Source organism: Coptis chinensis, chromosome 7 (assembly GCF_015680905.1).
Source record: "Coptis chinensis isolate HL-2020 chromosome 7, ASM1568090v1, whole genome shotgun sequence".
Classification (NCBI taxonomy): domain Eukaryota; kingdom Viridiplantae; phylum Streptophyta; class Magnoliopsida; order Ranunculales; family Ranunculaceae; genus Coptis; species Coptis chinensis.
Window position 1 is genome coordinate 32,076,239 of NC_141462.1, and position 21,303 is coordinate 32,097,541.

The window sequence follows — 21,303 nt, forward strand, 5'->3', positions numbered from 1 at the left end:
TTTCTTACTTCCTTTGCAATAGACACGAGCTGTAAACTGTAGACTAGTGAACTTTGTGTTGGGACTTCGGGTTACTGCCCTGTGTATTTTTGGTTGGAGCGATTGTTCTTGCACTTTTATTAACTAGTATATGGCCCAGCCCAGCCCAGCCCAGCCCATGGTCCGACAGGCCCATTAGCAGCCAATTCTCAATCACACTCTCCATACTCTTTGTGCTTTGGTTAGGAATGCTCCGAAGGAAAGAAACTTCTAACCAGGTTCACTGTTTAGGGCATCTCCAATGGAGGGTGTAAAATTACACTTCCACATAGGCGCCACCTAGGTGCCATTAGGATTTTACACCTCTAATTGTATACTAATGTAGAGTTCATAAATATCCACTCTCTACTCTCCAATGGAGAAGTGTAAAAAAAAATAGATTTTAAACTCGGACGTCACTTAAAGTGACGTCCCTCTTTAATTTAAATTGGGACGTTACTTAAAGTGGCGGTCCGGAGTTAAAAATTACTTTAGAATTAGAAAAAGGGCGTTACTCCAAGTGGCGTCCAAAAATTTCACTTTCACTCGACGTCGGAAAGTGTCGCTGGACTTTTTATTAACTAATAGCGAGAGGGGGAATTCCCCACCCTCTATATTAACTAATACACTATTACCTACGGTATAGCACTCCCATTGGAGAGAGTTTTTTTTATATTTGGGGTGTAAAATTTCCACTCTATACAGTTTACACCCCCCATTGGAGATGCCCTTAGCATACAAATTTTAGCCCCGTAAAAACTTCTCAAGCATTTGGCTACTTCGCCATTAGTTAGTATTTTTTGTGTTTTTTCTCGTGTAGATTATAAAACTATTTTACTATTTTGTATTAGGAATTCTTTAACAGTGTGTTTCCATAATAAGTTAATTTTATATAAAATAAGAACTCCTATTTAATTGCTAGACTTCCTATTTAACGAAGTGGTTGATTCTGTATCAAACTTGTGTTTCCTGTTTTTATAAGAACTCCTATACCTTTTTAAGAAAGATCCTCCATGTGTAATGACTTCACTAACGGTCAAACAGTTCGAGGGATGTCAAGATTTCAACCAGGAAGGAAGCGGAGTTTTGTGGTGGTGGAAGCAAAATCTTTCGAATCCGAATGGTGGAACAATTATCAAGGTGGGGAGGAGGTTAGTTTTGTTAGAAAAATGGTTATAATTGAAAGTTCAAAGTGCAGTGAACACATGAAACTTGGAATTACTCAAATCCATTAAGAAATGAATGAGGAATTTGTCTTCCAAGTTACCCTACTTAAGATGAAATGATTGAGAAATACATATGGGAAAGTGTGAAAAACACTTAGTCCCACATGGGAAGAAAACCAAAGAGTTGTTAAGTAGATAAGGCCTAATTGTGGCTACTTAGGTTGGGCCCAAAGGGTACCACTAATTTTTCGTGGAGACGGAATGTAATCAAGGTCAACTATACACGCGTGCGCCACCGCCGACCGACTTCGGCTTGGGCTTGGTTGTTGTGTACATTCTTTTTGGACTATTAGTTTCTCTTGACACGGTAAAGTGAGATACAATGCATTATGCCGAAAAGGTGCGATATTTTGAAATAAGCACTGGTTCGAAACAGTGTTTTATACCGAAATGGTTTGTCATTTCAAAACATGTGACTTTTCAAAGAGTCATTGTGTTGTTTCGAAAAGACACTACTCACCTATAAATAGTGGACAAATTTGGAGAGAAAGACACACCAGATCACACATTTTTAATCTTTCTATTCTCCCTCTGTTCTTAGTCAAATACTATGTTGTGTTCGCTGATTCTTTAGAATTGAAGTGTTAGCTTTCTATAGAAGGAAATATGTTCTATCTTGAGAAACAGTTTCCCATCAACCTTCAATCGTGGTGAACTGCAGTACCGGTTTTTGTCTTTTCCATATTGTGTATGGGTACATCCCTCGAGCTCCTTTGGAGTTAAATTTAGTTCATGATTTGACACGTGCTAGTGCCAAGGCAGAAGATCTTATCATTAATCTCCACGAAGTGCATCAATTGGCTCATGAGAGGTTGCAAAAATCAACTAAAAAATAAGAGTGATGCAGATTCTAAGCATCGATTACTAGAATTTGAGGTTGGTGACTTCGTTTACGCTATTTTGACTAAAGATCGGTTCCCATTGGTGAGTACAATAAGTTGGCAGCCAAAAAAATTGGTCCTTTGGAAGTCATTGAAAAGATCAATCCTAATGTTTATCACCACAAGTTACACAGTATTGTGCTCACTGTCGACGTTTCTAATGTCAAGCATCTTGTTCCTTATCATGGTGATAACTCAGATGAATAAAGTGTGAATTCGAGGGAGAATTCTTTCCAACCCAGGGAGGATGATGTAAATTGTGCGGATGAAAGCTACATGGAGTTACGTAACAAAAAGAAAATATCTTATAAGAGAATAAATTCCTTCTTTGTTGGTATAAGGTTCATGTATTTGAGTCTTTATGATGAAACCTACTCGTAGAAGCGGGAAGTAAGATGAACACCAATTAAAATTAACATAAGACTAAATTCAAAGATAAAGAATAACATTCAATTAAAATAAATCAACCCTAGAATCATCTCAATAGGGGATAAACGAGAGTTAACCCTTCAAACACTCAAGTTTGTACTCACATCAACACACTAGAATTCTATGGCTTAAGGTCCTATTTATAATAACCTATGGTTTCCAAATCCAAATATGAAACTAACACTAATTGGCAACTAACTGTTGGGTTATGGAACCATCAAGCTTCGCTCCGGTGTCCGACCAACATGCTTGAACGACCGTACCGTGTCGTAGTTGATCCCACGACTTGTGGGCATCAGCCAAAACCACCCCCTATTTGAGATATTTCAGAATTTTGACAATTTGTTGAAATTTCGGTCTAAAGCCCAAGCCTATTTTCTCACTAAATTTTCTCCCCACATATAAAAGGAAACTTATGGTTAGGGTTGAGATAACTTTGAGAGATTCATTTTCATGGGAATTGTGGGAGCTCTATTGAGCTAGGGTTTGAGTGAGGTTGCTTGTTCTTGATTCTAGTTAACTCTTGTAAACTCTCCAATCTTTATTGCTTGTGTGGATGTAGGTACCATTTACCGAACCACCTTAAATCTTTGTGTCTCTTTGCATTTACTTTCGTACTTATTGTTTGCTATTGATTGCTTGTAGATTGAGTAGTAGCCTTTATTGTTCTATTGAAGTTTGTTGTGATAACTACCAAAGTCTTGGGTGGGTGACTTCCTTGGTGTGATCTCTAAAAAAAGTCATTTGGGATAGAGAGTAACTAGGATGAAGTCTGACTTCCTAGTGAAATCTCCCAACAAGTGGTATTAGAGCAAAAGTTATTTGAATCATAGTATACAAGGTGTTTGAGGAAAAGATTACACCTTTAGTATTGCACCAAAATTGTGTTGCAAGCTAGGTGTTTGTAGAAATTCCTTAGAGATATTCTCTACCGTTGTTTTGTTCAATTGGAAGTCATGACGACCGATAGAGAAAGCTACAAGATAAAAAAGTTTGATGGTATAAACTTCGGCTATTGTAATATGCAAATTGAGGACATACTCTACCAAAATGATTTGTATGAACCTTTGATGGGAGAGAAGCCAACGAGTTACAAGCAAAGTGAATGGGATTTGCTAGATAGAAGGAGTATGGTACTAGCGGAGGAAATTTGAAGGAGTTCAGATGGAGCCTCAACATCGCAGTTCGGCTTTAAGTACCGAGAGCGAAGGGATGTATGTGCATAAGGGTCGTGGTAGACCAAGAGATAGAATGAACTCTCATGCCCCTAGAGATAAGCCTAGAGATGATAGTATATGTTACAATTATGGTTTGCCTGGCCACTATAGTAACCGATGCTAAGCACCAAGGAATGACAACTACAAGAAGAATAAAAAAGCTAATGTAGTTGAAGTGGAAGATGATGCTTTGATATGTTTGATGGAGAACAATAAGGAGTCTTGGGTTTTAATGAGATTCCGGCGCATCATTCCATGGGACCTCAAATCGAGAGTTCTTTGAGAACTACACCAAAGGTGACCTTGGAAAGGTCTTTCTTGGTGATGACCAATCTTGTGCCATTGTTGGCAAAGGTGATGTCATTGTCAAGTTGAAAGATAGGACATGGTTATTGAGGGATGTTTGACATGTTCCGAATTTGAGGAAGAATTTGATTTCGGTGGGTCAATTGGCTAGTGAAAGATTTGTTATAATCTTCACGATGAATATTTGGAAAGTCTTTAAGGGTTCTTTAATAGTCGCTAAAGGTGACAAGGATGATACTTTCTACATGACCGCACACGGGTGTGTGTCGAATGTCGTGGCAAATGACAAAGAGGATCCGAATGTTTGGCACCGCAGACTTAGTCACATGAGTGAGAAAGGAATACAAATCCTTAACTCCATTGGTAAACTCCCGTTAAAGTCGACGGACTTTGACTTCTGCAAGAATTGCATGTTTGAAAAGCAGAGAAAGGTGAGTTTTCAGGAGATGGATTGAACTCTGAAAGCTAGGAAGCTTGAGTTGATTCATACAGATGTCTGGGGGCTAGCTAATGTCTCTTCACTTGGTAGAAAGTTATATTTTGTGACTTTCATTGATGACCATACTAGGAAGGTGTGGGTCTATTTCTTGAGACACAAGTCCTAGGTATTGGAAGTGTTCAAGACATGGAAAGCCATGGTTGAGAATGAGACATGCTTCAAGGTGAAGAAGTTGAGATCCGATAATAGTGGAGAGTATGTTGATTCAGGTTTTGAGAAGTATTGTGTTAACAGTGACATCAAGATGGAAAAGACTTTGCGAGGGACACCTAAAGAGAATATATGGGGTCGCAAAGCGGATGATTAGAACACTGACAGATAAGGCTAGGTGTATGTGTACACTAGCAGGCTTGCCTGAGCAATTTTGGGCAGAAAGTGTTAGCACAGTAACTTACCTGATCAACCGAGGACCGTCAGTACCTTTGGAATTTAGGATTCCAGAGGAAGTGTTGAGTGGAAAGGATATGAACCTTTCCCATTTGAGAGTGTTTGGGTGTGTGTCATATGTGCACACTAGTGACCAAGCTATGAGTAAGCTTGATGTCAAGTGTACTTTCATTGGATATGGCGACGATGATTTTGGTTATCGTTTTTGGGATGACCAAAACAGGAAAGTTATTCGGAGCAGAGATGTCGTGTTTAATGAGATGGTTATGTACAAGGACATAAATGAAGCACAACCCATGGAGCCGGTTACAGAGAGTGGCATTGAGTATGTTGAGTTGGAAGACTTTGATATGAATCGAGGTGTTGTGGAAGTTCCACAGTCAGATGATGAGACTACGCCACCAAGTCCATCTCCACCTCGTGCACTAAGGAGGTTATCCATACAAACTGTACCGAGCATGAAGTATCCTCCCTCCACCTATTTATTTACTGATAATGGTGAACTTCATTGCTATGATGCGGCATTGGAGGTTGGTGATGCTAGCAAGTGGGAGCTTGTTATGTATGATGAGTGATAACCCGTAAAAATTCAATTAGATTTACTCTAACCTTATAATTACGGTATCAATTATTTATTTTCTACTCTCACATATAGATTTATGCAATATATAGAGTACGGAATCGTTCCACTCCTAAACTACCAAGACATAAAGAAATTAATTAATCAACACAAGGGAGCAATTGTGAGAGTAATATTTATAGAGGTGAATTTATACTATAAAACTAAATATATGAATTTAACTTATACTAATTTAACTAAGCAAATGAATATGAATTGAATAAAATATAGAGAAGAATATGAAAAGAGATTAGGGGGATTTGATTTCACTTAAATAAATTCCTAATATGCTAGTGTAGATTATTGCAATCATAACCAATTAAGATTAATTGTGATCCCTAATTATTCATGGCAATCTCTGCCAACTAATAATTAGCATGTAAGGAAGTTCAACCCATTCTCATAGCGAATCAACTAACCTACTAGAGTGAACTCTTAAATGCAATAATTCTAACTAACACATCAAGTCTTCATCTAAGCTTCATCAAACCCCTTTAATGGAGGTTTAGCTAGAATTTATTAAACTATTATTTCCAATTGAATTTAAACAAGAACAGTAAAAAAAAAGTCATTATTGAATAACTAATTAAACTTTCTTAATCTAAATTAACAATAGTCTAAGATTCAAACATGGATTACAATTGAAATTTAAACTAATTTAGAACTAAGATTATGAATACTAATTATCAATTTAAAACAACTAAATCTATAAATGAAAGATTGAATTCGAATTTAAATATTGAAATATAACTAAGTAATTTATTCTAAAATTCAAAACTTCTTCTCACAACTAATAAAATTGACAACTAACTAGATTAATCTATATAAACTAATTTAATGAATTAAAACTAATTTTATATTACAAAAACTAAATTTTATGAACTAGAACTAGGTTTAGATTTAGATCCATTCAGAGCTAAGCTTTTGTCTCTTGATATAAAAGAGCTAGATCTCCAAATTCGTGCATAGGCTGAGGAGTCATGTTTTGGGCTGAAAAATCGAGCCCAAAACCCAATTTGTTGAATCCAAGACTTCTCATTTTGGTCGTATTACTGTAGCACGAGTTTTCATCAACTTATACTACTCTGATCGAGTCAAGGTTTACACCATTAGAAAGAGCTTTCTGAGCCGGTCATTTTGATATAAAATGGGCCCAAATCCGAGGTCTGAATCCAAAGATATGACCTTTTGAAGTTCTGTTGACTTTTCTTCAGCTTTCTAAGCCGGTTTAACTTTCACTTAACAACTTTGACTTGGGATTATTAGGGGCTTTTTCTCCATGAAACTTGGGCTTTCTTCATAGAACTTTCATAGCAATCTCTTTAGCTCCTTTAAGCGCCTAATTAGTAAGGAATTTACATTTATTCAACTCCAAAGCCTGAAATACTCAAAAGTACGTAATTAGTGATAAACCTATATTATTAATCACATAATTGGTCTAACAGCAATATTGTTAAAGAGTTAAAACTACAGTTTTGGGCTCTTATCAATGAGACGAAGTCCCTCGTCTCTAGTGTCACTTGGGAGTTGGCCAAAGTACCCAAGGACATGACTCTACATAGCAAATGGGTGTATCGAGTCAAGAAGGAACATGATGGTTCCAAGAGATATATGACAATGATATTCTCTCCAAATACTTTTCAGTCAGTGTTTAGTATTATTGTAGCGGAAGGTTTAAATCTTAAGTAGTTATATGTGAAAACTGCTCACCTCCACTGTGATCATGTTGAGGAGATTTACACATGACAACTGTTGGGTTTCCTACGAAAGGATAGAAAGAATATGGTGCACAAGCTGAGAAAGAGCTTGCATGGTTTCCAATAAGCCCCTAGGCGGTGGTACATGGTTTGCACGCACCCGGATATATCCCATGCAGTAGGAGATGCTTGGAGGTTTATGGCTAACCTTGGCAAACATCATTGGGAAGCGGTGAAATGGATATTGTGTTATTCAAGGAGTACCACGAAGACATGTCTATGTCATGGTAGGGGTGTTGTGAAGATGAAGTTGAAGTGTTCAACTTCATCGGGTCTTCTTGCTTGAATACTATGTTGGATGAGCTGAGTGTTTTATTATTAAATTGGAATTGGATAGAGTTGTTACAATTGAGATGTGATGTGCATGTAGAATCTCGAAGGCTCCAAGTGGGAGATTGTTGGGTTATGGAACTGTCGAGCTTCGCTTCGGTGTCTGACTAACATGCTTGAACGATTGTACCGTGTCATATAGTTGATCCCACGACTTGTGGGCATCGGCCAAAACCACCCCTATTTGAGATATTCTGGAATTTCGACAGTTTGTTGAAATTTCGATCTAAAACCCAAGCCTATTTTCTCACTAAATTTTCTCCCCACATATGAAAGGAAACTTATGATTAGGGTTGAGATAACTTTGAGAGATTCATTTTCATGGGAATTGTGGGAGCTCTATTGAGCTAGGGTTTGAGTGAGGTTGCTTGTTCTTGATTATATAACTCTTGTAAACTCTCCAATCTTTACTATAAAGAAAACTTGGCTCTTGTGTGGATGTAGATAATATTTACTAAACCACTTTAAATCTTTGTGTTTCTTTGCATTTACTTACATACTTATTGTTTGCTATTAATTGCTTGTGGATTGAGTAGTAGCCTTTAGTGTGAAGTTTGTTGTGATAACTACTAAAGTCTTGGGTGGATGACTTTCTTGGTGTGATCTCCAAGAGAAGTCATTTGGGATAGAAAGTAACTAGGTTTAGGTGTGATTTTCTAGTGAAATCTTCCAACAGTAACATCAATTCTAAGCCAATAAAGAAACATTAAATAACCTCCTAAAACTAATAGGACTTCTAAAAACAATTGAACAAACTAAAACCTGAAATTACTAAAAATAGTAAGCATGAATTATTATAAATAGTAGGGTTTTATAGATATGCACCCCTATTTGAAAACAAAATTAGACTCCCGCCCATCGTCTCAGTCAATGCATTTTGACCGTTATCTCGTGGTGAAATATCCCAACTATCCTTTTATGTATAAAGAGTTTTATAGATCTGCACTCCTATTTGAATACAAAATTAGACTTGCCCCCCCCCCCAAACGTATGATACTTCCAAATGTTTGAAAAATTCGGAATAATTCGCGATTTTTTTTGCCTTGAAACGTATAATACGGTTTTTGGGGAATTTTTCAAAAATTCGGTTAAAATATTCGGCTAAAATAATAATAATAATAAAATGAATGAAAATTCGGTTGCGCTTTCATTATTTTTTATGTATTTTATGTCCCCACTCTTACATTCTTAGTGATAAATTAATCCAAAAACTTTGTTTTTATACTTTTTAGATAATATTTAAATTGTTATGCCATATATGGTGTGTATATTTTGAAATTTGATCTGTAATTTCAATCCAAGAACAAATAAATGAAGGTACCTATGTGGACTGTTTGATCAGTTTCAATGTTTTCGTTGCTAAATTGTTTGGATATGTTTGTTATGTTATAAAAAATGACAACTATTATTAATATTTACTAACATAATATCACGAATTTTTGACTTCTAAATTTTTGCCAAACGTTTAAAACGTGTATTAATTAAACACCGCATAATTGCCGTATTGCGAATTTTTGACCGTACCGTTTTTTGAGTCACAAAATAACTCTTGAATTATTCCCGTACCGAATTTTTGGCGTATCCCGAATTGCTAACAAGGACGGTGTGTAAGTTTGGGGGGGGGGGGGGGTCAAGTATGATTTTTCTGAATTTGGAGGGATAAGTCTAATTTTATTTTCAAATAGGAGTGCAGATCTATAAAACCCTAAATAGTATGTCTGTGAGTTAGTATAATAGCAACTGCTATTTACATCACTTTATTAGGTTCATGTTTGTAGAGTCTAGAAATTACAGTTCTAGTTTGTTGGGTCTTGAGTTATTATGGTCCATTAAATTTTGTGTTTTCTACAAACTATTTAAAGGTTGTGATGTAAAGAGGAAGTCAGTTTTTGGACTGAATGAAAATTGAGTTTCTTTTCTTTGAGTGTTTTGTGCCTTGTTTATTCTTGTGAGCAAGTATTAAACAAGTGAAACAACAGGGTCTTTTGTTAGTCTCTTCCTTTTGTGAATTTCAGGTCATCTCTTGCACAGAGACTAGTTGTTCACACCTTATTCCTTTTCCTGCCCCAGTTTGTTTATTGAATCAGATTTCTTCCTATCCGCTTTGCACTACTCAGCCTCAAAAAAGAAATCCGCCTGAATCACAGTTTTAGCTCTAACAAATTATGGTTAACATGCGCAGTAAAACTAAGTGAACTACCTTTGCACTGTAAGAAGTATGGTTGCCAATTTACTTCAGTCCCCAAGTTCCGCCCACAAATTGAACTGAAACTTTTATTAAACATCTTTATGCCCCGAATATGGACTCTACTTTTGCCTTGTAGGTAATCCGACAGTGGTTTAAGGCTTTAAGCTTCACTATATAGCTTGAGAACAATCTAACTTGAGAAACAAAACATTTTGAGGTAAACAAATAAAGGAAGTTTCAGTTTTTGTATGAATTCCAGGGGTACACTTACAGTCATATTGGATATGTGCAAGAAATACGTTTATAATAAGGAAAATAACAAACATAAATAAACACACCTCCCAAATTTCCTGGAACAGCTGCAAATTTTAGACAGATCGCCTTTAGTTGTGAACAATGGTGTTGCTCTGCTAGTGCGAGCGTTGTTGCCACCGTCTTCCTAGATGCCTCTTCACATAATTTTGCCTCACACATCAGTTTCAGTCGATCCATACCAAAGCGATCTGCTGCAGCTAAGAGATCTTGCACAATTATGGTAGATGTGCATTCAGATCAGGAACTGAGCTCGATAGCCTGTGTAAATCAGGGAGCTCATCAGAATGCATGAATAGGAGCATGGCCTGTGAAAAAGCACGTAGAGCCCATCTTAGTCATCAAGAGAGACATATAGAGAACGACTTCCAAATAACCATGTAAAAGTAAAAGTAGACACAATCAATATATTATATAAGGAATTATACGCAACATTTTCCTTTTTTATGTAAGGAAGCAATGTGGTTACCAGATGCTAAAGGTACAGATGTGCGCAGAGCAATAAGTATACATGTGCATGTGTGTGTATTCTTGAGGGGGACAAAGGAAGTAGATCAGAATCAGAACGCACGAAACACAGAACTTGTGGTTTCCTAGTGTAGTATGATATTGTAAATTAGATAAGGCCTACGCCTTTGCCTAAACAACATTTTGTTCACCATACATCCTCTCTTGTAACCTCACTTTTCTTTTGGGTTTTTTAGTAAAGATTGCTCACCTTTAGTGTCATAGACGTCTCATCATGATCTTTCAAGCAACACTTACATGTGTCAACATCTAAGTTACATTAACACAGATAAATGTGTCTGTATCCGACACAGATACGAAGTGTCTGACAGCAAAATATTAAAAATTTAGGTATATCACATACAATATGCATCAGTGTCGTGTTCGACACGGATACAAATTATTTTATAAACTTTGGCGTGTCGTGTCCATGTAACACAGGTCAAACGCTCAACAAACACCGGTCTGAATAGTACAGAAACCAAAATTACCGTTCTTGGTCTAAAGATCAAATGAGAACCAATTGTAGAGTATCTTAGCAAAGGCATATGTTAACTTCCTCAGATCTTTGCTACCTTGAGGTCTCTTTTCCAGATGCCATGATCTTGGATCTCTTGCCTTTCGATATCACACAACATATTAAAACTAAAACATTAAACGTTTGCTTGGTCTAAGTATATCCTGAAATCAGTATATACGCTATCCTGACACTATGTAAACTGGGCTTCTTTACATACCTACTCCAAGAATCTGTCACTAGGTGCTGCTTTACTTTCCCTTACATGTATGTTTGCGTATGAATAGATAAGTAAGAAGATAGTATACATTAAGACTATTAGTAAGAATTGGTCAGACTTCGTCTAGGCACTTAGCTGCCTAGCAATTTAATACAAGAAAACTGTTACTATGTCAAAAAGAAACAGATGCACATTTGAAATGTAACCAACAATTTCAAAATAATCCAGCCACACAAAAAGTTGCTTTAGGTTGCACAAAATTAATAAACCTTGTGGTGCAATTAACATGCTTGACTATACATCATAATACAGAGCATACATGAAACAGTTGAGATGAGATTCAAGAAAAATAGTAGGTTCAACATCCTCCACTACTACTTTATCCATATTTGTATTTCTAATCAGTCCAAAAAACTGGTCCATAAACACAGGAGAGAGAGCAACAAGTATCAACTTGTGAGCCCTGAACGTTTCCTCGCCAACCTCGAATGTGATATCAGAACCTATGCCAGATTCTAGCATATCCTTGAAATTTTGACCTGTGTCTGATGCTGGTAGAGGAACTATGTACTGTTTGGGTCCCTCTGTGCTAGTTCTCGCGACTCCAACAGTGCAATACATAGAAAGGCAATCATCCTTCAGAAAATCTGAGGCTTTTAAAGTTGTTTTTTTAAAGAAATGCTTATATCCCCTGTATAGAGATGAAGGTCATCAGAAAAACTTTGTAATTATCAACAAGAAATTGGCCCAATTTCGATTAAAAACAACTATAGAGGACATTTTTTTTTTAATCACTCACAAGGACAAATATCGGGTGAAAATAACCTTGAAAACCAATTTTCAAGTGAAAATAACCCTCAAGGGCAAATGGCCCGGATTTGAAATAAATATTTTTTGATTTGACCCTTTATGTCGTTTTAGTATGAACAATAAGTGTTCATATCTTATGCTAATATATGAACAATGATTGTTCATACCCTTATACAATATATTGATGTATGAACAACGATTTTTCATAGCTCATATTGAGGTATAAACAGCGATTGTTCATACTCCAATAGGTGTTCTTACTGATAATACATTATGTTAAGGTATGAACATTGATTGTTCATACCCCAAATAGGTATCAACAATAAGACCAATTATTGTTCATACCCGAAATAGGTATGAACAATGATTATTTATTGTTCATAGTCCAATAAGTGTTCTTATTGATCATACATTATATTGAAGTATGAACATTGATTGTTCATATCCCAAATAAGTATGAACAATTATTGTTCATACCCCAAATAGGTATGAACAATGATTGTTCATACTCCAATACGTGTTCTTATTGATCATACATTATGTTTAGGTATGAACATTGATTGTTCATACCCCAAATAGGTATGAACATTGATTGTTCATAGCACTTGTTGATGTATGAACAATAATTGTTTATACCCTAAATAGGTATGAATAATGATTGTTCATACCCTAAATAGGTATGAATAATGATTGTTCATAGCTCATGTTGATGTATGAACAGTGATTGTTCATATCCAAAATGGGTATGAACAATAATTGTCCATAAGTCATGTTGATGTATGAACAATAATTGTTCATACCCCAATAAATGTTTTTATTGATCATACATTATGTTGATATATGAACAATCAGTGTTCATACCCAAATAGGTATGAACAATAATTGGTCATAGCTTATGTTGAAGTATAAACAATGATTGTTCATACTCCAATATGTATTTTTTATTGATTGTACTTTATGTTGAGGTATTGATAAGCACCCAAAACTGTAATATTAAACCCTGAGAGACATAACATTTTGGTCAATTATGTGTTTAATAATCATGAAATAATTATATTTTCGTACTTTTGTAGGTTTCCACAGTTAACGTGAATATGATAATAAAACATGCATCAAAGTACGGGAATAATGTACATACTTGAAGTCTTCCCACTCAACCTAAGTGAAGCCCAACAGAGCCTGACTAGAGCCGAAGTTTCCAAAGGGACAAAACCAGTGCAGAACGGGTTCCACGTGTAAAGAAGCAGTAAACTTTCGAAGCTCACATCTTTCAAACCTGGACGCTGATTTCGGCAATTGAACTGCCAGAGCAACCGGGGTGACGAGCTCTACACAAAGACAGAAAGTTGTAAAAATGCCAAAATCCGAGCTGCCATTGGACACAGCATGTGGACCCACTCTGCAGGCCCACAAGGCATGATGAGTCACCAGGGACAGGTGGCAAGTTAGGGGCACACCTTGCCAAGAGAAACAAACAAAATATTAAATGGGATTTTGTTTCGTATGAAAAGAAAGTTTGGATTTTGTTGGAACAAAAGGACAAACCTTATAAAACAAGGTTTGGATGTTGTGGGGAAACAAAAAACACAAAAGGAAATAAATAGAGGGAGGGGCCTTTACGGAGACCAAGATATATATATATATATATATGAGATTAGACTTTCACTACAACAGAACATGTTTTTAGCAGTGTCATACCCCATCTCTAAAGGTGCCATTGAGCGTGGCAAAAGATCTGTCGCAACACACCAGATGGCGTTGCAAAGGCGTTGCTAAAAAGTGCGTCTAAAATACCCAAATGCAACACCAAAAGTGGCGTGGCAAATGTTCCTAGTTTGTTGCGACGCTTGTGGGCGCTACTAATATACTAATTCCGTTGCTACTTCATTTATGAAAATTAAATTAATTGCAAAAAAATTTCAAACTATTTTTGCGGCCAACGCCGCAAAACGAAAGTGCTTGTAACAACTAGGATGGTGTTGCAAAAGTGATACCTTTAGTTTGCATTAACTACTAGGCCGCAAAAGGCAACCTTTTGCTACACTATTTCTGTTGCGGAAAGTTTAAATATTTGGCTACACAGTGCGGGAAGTTTAAATATTTAGCTGAACATTTGGCGTGGCAAAAGACATCCATAAATTTAGCCACACACCAAACGTGGCTGATAAGAGCCCAAAACTGTAGTTTTAACCCCTTAACAATCATACTTTTAGACCAATTATGCGAGTAATAAATAAGAGTTAATGCTGATTACGTGTTTTTATGTATTTCAGGCAGTAAAGTCAATTATGTGCAGAACTGTGCCACTTTGGCGAGATAAAGGAGCAAGAGTTGGTTGCTAAGAAGTTCTATGATTAAAGGCCGAGATTCAAGGAGAAAAAGTGTAACGCCCGTATTTAAAATATGTATTTTTTCTATTTATTAATTAATTAAATTATTTATTTAAAAATCGGCTGGATTGGATTTGGGATACGCGGGCCTGATTTTTGTTCCCGAGATTGGGCTTGGGTTTCAAACCCAAGTATATATTCGTATTGTTCTAGAGAATAGGGTTTTAGAGAATAAAAAAATAATAAAAATGGAGGCGGCTTGTTTGCTAGAGCGTGGGAGTGCGACGGTTCGGACGACGAGGGATTCGTCGGGTTTTAATACAGGTGAGTAGAGTTCACTCTCACCACTACTAGAACTATGATTTTCATCTGTTTAAAATTTATGAATTTACTGTCCATATAAACTGTTATTGTGAGTATTTTAGTTTTTCTTTTTTTTTTTTCTCGCCTATCGCATATACAGTTTATACTGAGATAACAGTTTTACGGGAGTATAACAGTTTTGCGAGAGTACAATGTTTCCTGGGATTTTTCCTGTTCTTTCTCATCCATAATTGTTCTGTTTTCTTTAGTAGTAAAGTCGATTTTAATTTGGACTGTTGAAGCTCAACAGAGCATCAATGGCGGCGGCGCGAGCCCAAAAATCGTCCTGCCTGTTTTTGTTCGGACTCTTTGCTATGGTTTAAACTTGTTAAATGGTAGCATTACTAAAACTCTGGAGGTTGATTTGTTGAAACTGTTCGAGCTCTGGAGGTTTTTAATGGCGGCACTAAGAACTCGCCAGTAAACCTTTATGTGTGGACTGTTATTGTTGTTTGTTTTGTTGTTTGAATTGGTGGTCGGACTGTTGGGATGGGTTGTAGGTGATGGGTAGCTAGCGTAATTTGGGTGTGCTGTTGGAGCGTGAAAAAGCCGTTAATGGCGGCTAGAAAATTGCCAGTAAAAGTATGGGAACTGTGATTCTTGTGTTTTTGTATTGATTGATTGATGGGGTAGTGTAGTGTGGGTGTGGGGGATGCTAATGGTGCTGTTGAAAGCTCCAAGAAACCATTAATGGTGGCGGTAATATTCTAGATCTAGTTTTGGGGGAAGTTTGGATTGAATGATTTGAAGATTTGGCGTTTATTAAAGTTGATGAAGTGAGGGATGGTGGCCGATTGTGGCGGCGCGATTTGGTGGCTGCTGCTGGAGAGAATTGGTGAAGGAGATGACACTATAGCTGTGGTTGGGCCTTGGGCCGAACCAATTAGCTACTTGGGCCAGTTCTTTTTGTTTTAGTTTTTGGGCCTTGGTTATTTTGTTTGGGCCCGATCTTATTTTGTTTTGCTTGGGCCGGTCCATATTAGTTTAAACTGTTTTGGGCCAGTTCTATTTGTTTTGTTTGGGCTGGTTTGGTTTAAAGTTTTTGGGCCGGTTTCAGTTCAAAATTTTTGGGCCGAACCACTTAACTGTTTTAGGCCAGTTTCTAATATTGTTTGGGCCAGTCCATAGGACTTAATAGAGATCCAAATGGGTCTTTCAACATTTAGACTTTCGGGTTCTAAGGTTTGGGCTTGGCCAGTTGGGTCCGATCCATTACCTTGGTCATGAGCCCATGAGCCATGCACCTTGACCTTAGCCATGAACCATGGCTATGACCACGCACCTGTTGAACATAGAAACGACAGTTTGACTTCGACCATGATGCGTTGACTTTGACCGTTGACTTTGACAATGACAGTTTGACTTTGACCATGACGTGTCGACTTTGACTTTGACCATTGACCGTTGACTGGAATGTTGACTTTTTCTAGTTTTTCTCATATTTAAGAATATGGACAAATATAGTAATAAAATATTGTCGGAAATTATATAACGTTGTTTGTCATTATCTAATTAAGATTTGACGTGAGTAGTGTGTAAAAGCATATATATATTGGGCTTTGATTGTGGATGTTGACTGTTTAATTGTGTTACGTTTTTATATATTAAATTGTATGGACAAATCAAATGCTAAAATGCTGTGGAAGCTTGTATAAATTTGGTTGTCACTATCTAGGAAAGATTTGACGTTGATGTTGTGTAAATTTTGACACGTGACGAGATAGAAACTTTAGGAGATATAATACTCTTAAAACGCTATAAAAATGTATGCGATACGTTGGAAGCAATTGTGACATTATATAATATGTTAGGATATATATATTGAATGCAATAGTTTTGGAGTCATAGATTTATATAAACACTCTATTATTATATATGTGAGATGCTACTATGAGGTAGTATAGTATTGGTGAATATTTTCCCACAGGAGTGTGGCGTAGTGCAATAATATATTGGCACGTGATAGAATGAAATAGTTATGAGATATATTGAGATATTTCTAAATATTGTGGTTTAGTGCAATAAGGTATTTGACCTGCACATGATATAGTAGAATGATTATGACTCATAAATGTATGACACCGGAATAAATTACGTAACGAAAATCCTAGAACCTGACTACCACAACTCATGTGATTTGCCCTGTGTGGGCGTATGTGATATGATTGGCCCTTGTGTAGGGTGTATATATAAGATGTTGATTGACCCATGTGTTGGGCAATCGTAGCCGAATAGTGGCTTGATTATTCCGTTCGCAAAATAGAACGAGACGCGCGATATTTTATGCCGAATAGTGGCAGTACTTGCATAATGGCTTCGTGTGAGGGTTACCTGGTGTGCGGCATCCCGCTCAGGGTAGTTACGCACGGAGTGGTTCATTATGTAAGGGGAGGCATGTGGATGTACATGTTCGGCGTTGGGAAGCGATTGTGGTAGCCAGGGAAACTAGGTAAGACATAGATACGACGTGATTTTAGGGACACACAAAGAAAGCCTGAAATAATCTAATTATGGTAATATGTTGGTTATTTGTTTAGTTAGAACCTAAAGCGCCTCAATGGAGGAACTACATGCCTTATTTATTATGCGTATAGTTTGTTGGGTGGTTAGTGGGAAGTTAAGGCGCCTCAGTGGAGGAACTACCTGCCTTACTTATTGTAGTTAAGAATGTTATATTAGTGGTTGGAAGTTAAGGCGCCTCGGTGGATGAACTAACTGCCTTATGGATTGTGTATGTATATGTATATGTATATGTTGTGTTTTAGAGCTACTCACACCAGCATTTTTATAATGCTGACCCGATTTGCATGTTTGCTTATCGGGTGTGTTCATTAAATGAACATAGTTGATAAGTCTTGACAGGTTTAGTGTGGAAGAAGATTGGTCGCTGCTCGTGGTTTGCGTTAGCGTCGCATTTCAAGATAGGCTTTGTTTTCCTTTGAGGTGATATAGATTTTCAGTTGAGATAAGGTTATTTGCATTTTCATTTGTTAATTTTTGTAATGAAGAGGACTTTTGTTTAAGTTAAAATTTTTATTGGTTTTTATTTATCCGCATATTTAAACTGTTTATGGGTTTTGGGAGTTGAGAGTGCATCACACCTCGGAGATCGAAGAGTCGGGAACAAATAATGTTTTTCCGAATTCTGTCAAAATTCGGGGTGTGACAAAAAGCCTTTGTAAAGCCCGGTCAAAAGTTGAAAGTCAAAGTCCACGCGGGCAGAAACAATGCACAAAGTCAGTAGAACTTCCGAAGACCGTATCTTTGGACTCAGACCTTGGAATTTGACCTACCTTATGTCAAAACGACCGGCTCGGAAAGAGCTTTCCAATGGTCCAAGCTTTGGCCCAATCAAAGGAGCAAAAGTGGACTAAAAGTCTTTTGAAGCCGAATCCAGCTAAAGAGCCCTTTTTGGACTGAAGAAATTGGGTTTTGGGCCCGATTTTCCGGCCCAAAATATGGCTCCAAGCCCATGCACGATTTTGGATCTGATTTCCTCCATATCAACAAAAAAGACTGAACTTGGAGGATATAGAGTAGCTTAGGATAAAAAGTAGCCATTAGAATAGCTTCTAGATCTAGTTTTAATTAGAGTAGCCATTTCAAGTTTTACCCTTAGCATCAATATCGAAGTTAAATTTACTCTTAGTTGTTCTTCTTGTTTTAATTAGAGTATTGAATATTGTTATTGCTTGATTAGATAAATAAAATAGTTTATTATTGATCAAATTCGATTTTGTCAGTTAAATTTGTTAGATCTAATTTTATTTATTGTTTGTTATTCATTTCGTAGTTATTGATTTTGGGTTGGATTATTGTTTAGTTAAATTGCATAAAGTTAGAATCTTTCTATTATGTCGTATTCAATTTCATACGGAAAGGATAGCGTAATGATTCTTGGCTAAACCTCCATTAGAGAGGGTTGAGAAGCCTTGATGACATCTTGATTCTCGATTAGCGTAGAGTAGTCGTAAATTCCTTTCTACTCTAGAAACGATTAGTTCACCATGAGAATGGATTTGATCGTTCACATGCTAGTTATGAATTGGTAGAAATGCCATGTATAATTAGGGATTAGGATGAACCAATTGTTCTGTGAAGTAGTTCAATTCGGATTACGACGATTCGTCGTTAGTAAATTAAGTTGAATTAAGGTGGAATCAATCCCCCCTAATTCCTTATTATAGAATCAACGTAGTATTTCCGTAGTTTGAATCAATTATAGTTAGTATCTTGTTATGCGTATTTACATTGTAGTATAAGTCGTAAATCTCTTACTCTCATAGACTTTAGATAAGACTGATTAGGTTATGAAACATCTCATGCTAAAGAACTAGGAGTGGAACGAATCATCTACTCCACTATATCTCAATAGGATTGAGAGTAGAATCTTTGATAAAGCTTAAATAAGCAAACAGTTTTATTCTAGTTTTACTAGCGTTTAGAGTTCTCGCGAGCTTTATTCTTTGGTAAAACTAGCGTTTTAGAGAATTATCAGTGGCAAAAGGTGTTTACGTTACTGTAGAATCAAAGCTTTTAGCTACACCAAAATTGTTGCGAATGATATAAACTCCAAAAAAGCACACGCTTTATTTGGGACGCATTTAGCATTGCAAATGGTGCAATTCATATATATACCTGTACATTTCCATTTACATAATCCTGCCCAAAACAATTTTTATAGAATACAGTAACCCTATAACAATTCACCATAAATCATAACAAAATGAATTTCATTACTAAATCATTCAATACAAAAGATCTTAAAGAATTAACATAACTATTTTTTGTGAAAAAATATCATCTCACATAATCTTAACAACGTTCAACTAAATTTAGACAAATTATTAAAAACTAAAATTCCACAAATAATGTCTATAACATGCTAATTTGAGCAGCATCCACTCGGAGCTTCTTCTTGATTCTACTACTTCTGGCGACCAATCTGACACAACAAATTAAAAAAAAAAAATCACTTAAGTAAATTTATTAGAAATATTAATAAACCTAATATACACTCAAGTTGGCAATGCATGTGACACTATGCATCTCCTATATGTAAATTGGTGCCCATGGCCAAAAACTTAGAAAGAACTTATCAAAGTTATAACTTGATTACATTCATGAAGGTACAGATCAAATAAGAAGACAAAAATAGCCAAAAGCTAATAGATTTTGAACTAAATTGTACATGTAAATGCCAAACCATTAAAAACCCTCTTGTCATAAAGTTATCACCAACAATAAAATATGCATCGAGTATAACTGCTACATGATACATGTTGAATCTTGGGGTAACTACTAACTTTGATGCTGAATGTTATGCACTCGTTTTAGCTGTAGATTTAGTAGTACTTCATGGATGGCTAAATTTATGACTAGAATGTGACTCGTTAGCAGCTATACTAGCCTTCACTTGCAGGAAAATTCTTACGTCCCTCAATGTTACATTCTTTATTATATTAATCTATCATATATCCCTAATTGTGTGAAAAAAGAAAAAAAAAACCAATAGATCATTAACAGAAGATAAGATACCAATATTTCTTACTTGCTAAAGTTCTCAAACTACGTACCATTGAGAACCTCCACTAAACTGTAGCATTAAAACCTCCATCCTAGCTTGAACGGCCAAAACCTCTTCCAATTTAGTTGTTTGGGATACCATTTCAGCAGTGAGCTCGTCATTACGTTTTTCAGTTTCCTCAACCCTCCTTCGTACTTCCTCTTCAGCACTGCTCCTTTGCACTTACTCCTTTAAGTGAATGGATCTCATCAGCAAGAAGGATGAGATCCATTCACTTAAAGGAGGAAGTGCAAAGGACCATGCCCAAGGCCTTTATAATATCAAGATCTTACACCCAATACTGTACTAAAAATTTCATCCTCAGTCTTTGGCACACCACCTTCTGCTTCAGACTCAACTTTAAGTTGTCGCATCTGGTTCTGTAAGTTTAAACTAGGGATAAATATATGAAATTAAAGTGCAATGGTAAAAGCAAGTAAGAGTCATTTAACTTAAATAATTTTCTTGAGCTACAGGACTAGTCCATCCCTTACTGCTAAAGTGGGTTCGATGATAGAATTCAATCTTTCCCACAGTTTGTTGGGTTTCAGAGTCGCGCTGAAAAATATTTGAAAACGCATAATTTATTTTAAATAATAGTACATAACTCCAAAGCAACATAAATTATGTAAATAAAAAATGGTACCGATTCCTTGAAGAAATGTAGAAATGACTTTGAACCACCACAATGGTTTGTTGAGAGCTTTTGCCGATTACTTGAATTCTGCTCACTAATTTTATGAAGTAAAATGAATATTGTATTACAAGTTGTATTTGAATCATATAATCAGTGACTCATTGGACTCAACTTTAAACTAAGA

General features: G+C 36.3%; 1 protein-coding gene across 1 annotated transcript; it reads right to left on the reverse strand.

The window, feature by feature from the left end:
- Window positions 1–6,319: 6,319 nt before the first annotated feature.
- Window positions 6,320–13,926, reverse strand: LOC147487147 (BTB/POZ and MATH domain-containing protein 3-like). The gene is made up of 5 exons (XM_086573951.1): window positions 13,922–13,926; window positions 13,500–13,622; window positions 11,724–12,104; window positions 10,196–10,404; window positions 6,320–6,960 (listed from the first exon to the last, which is right to left on the reverse strand). The coding sequence occupies exons 1-5, from the start codon at window positions 13,924–13,926 to the stop codon at window positions 6,944–6,946; spliced, it is 735 nt and encodes a 244-aa protein (XP_086430077.1). The 3' UTR covers window positions 6,320–6,943.
- Between the last annotated feature and the right edge of the window lie 7,377 nt (window positions 13,927–21,303).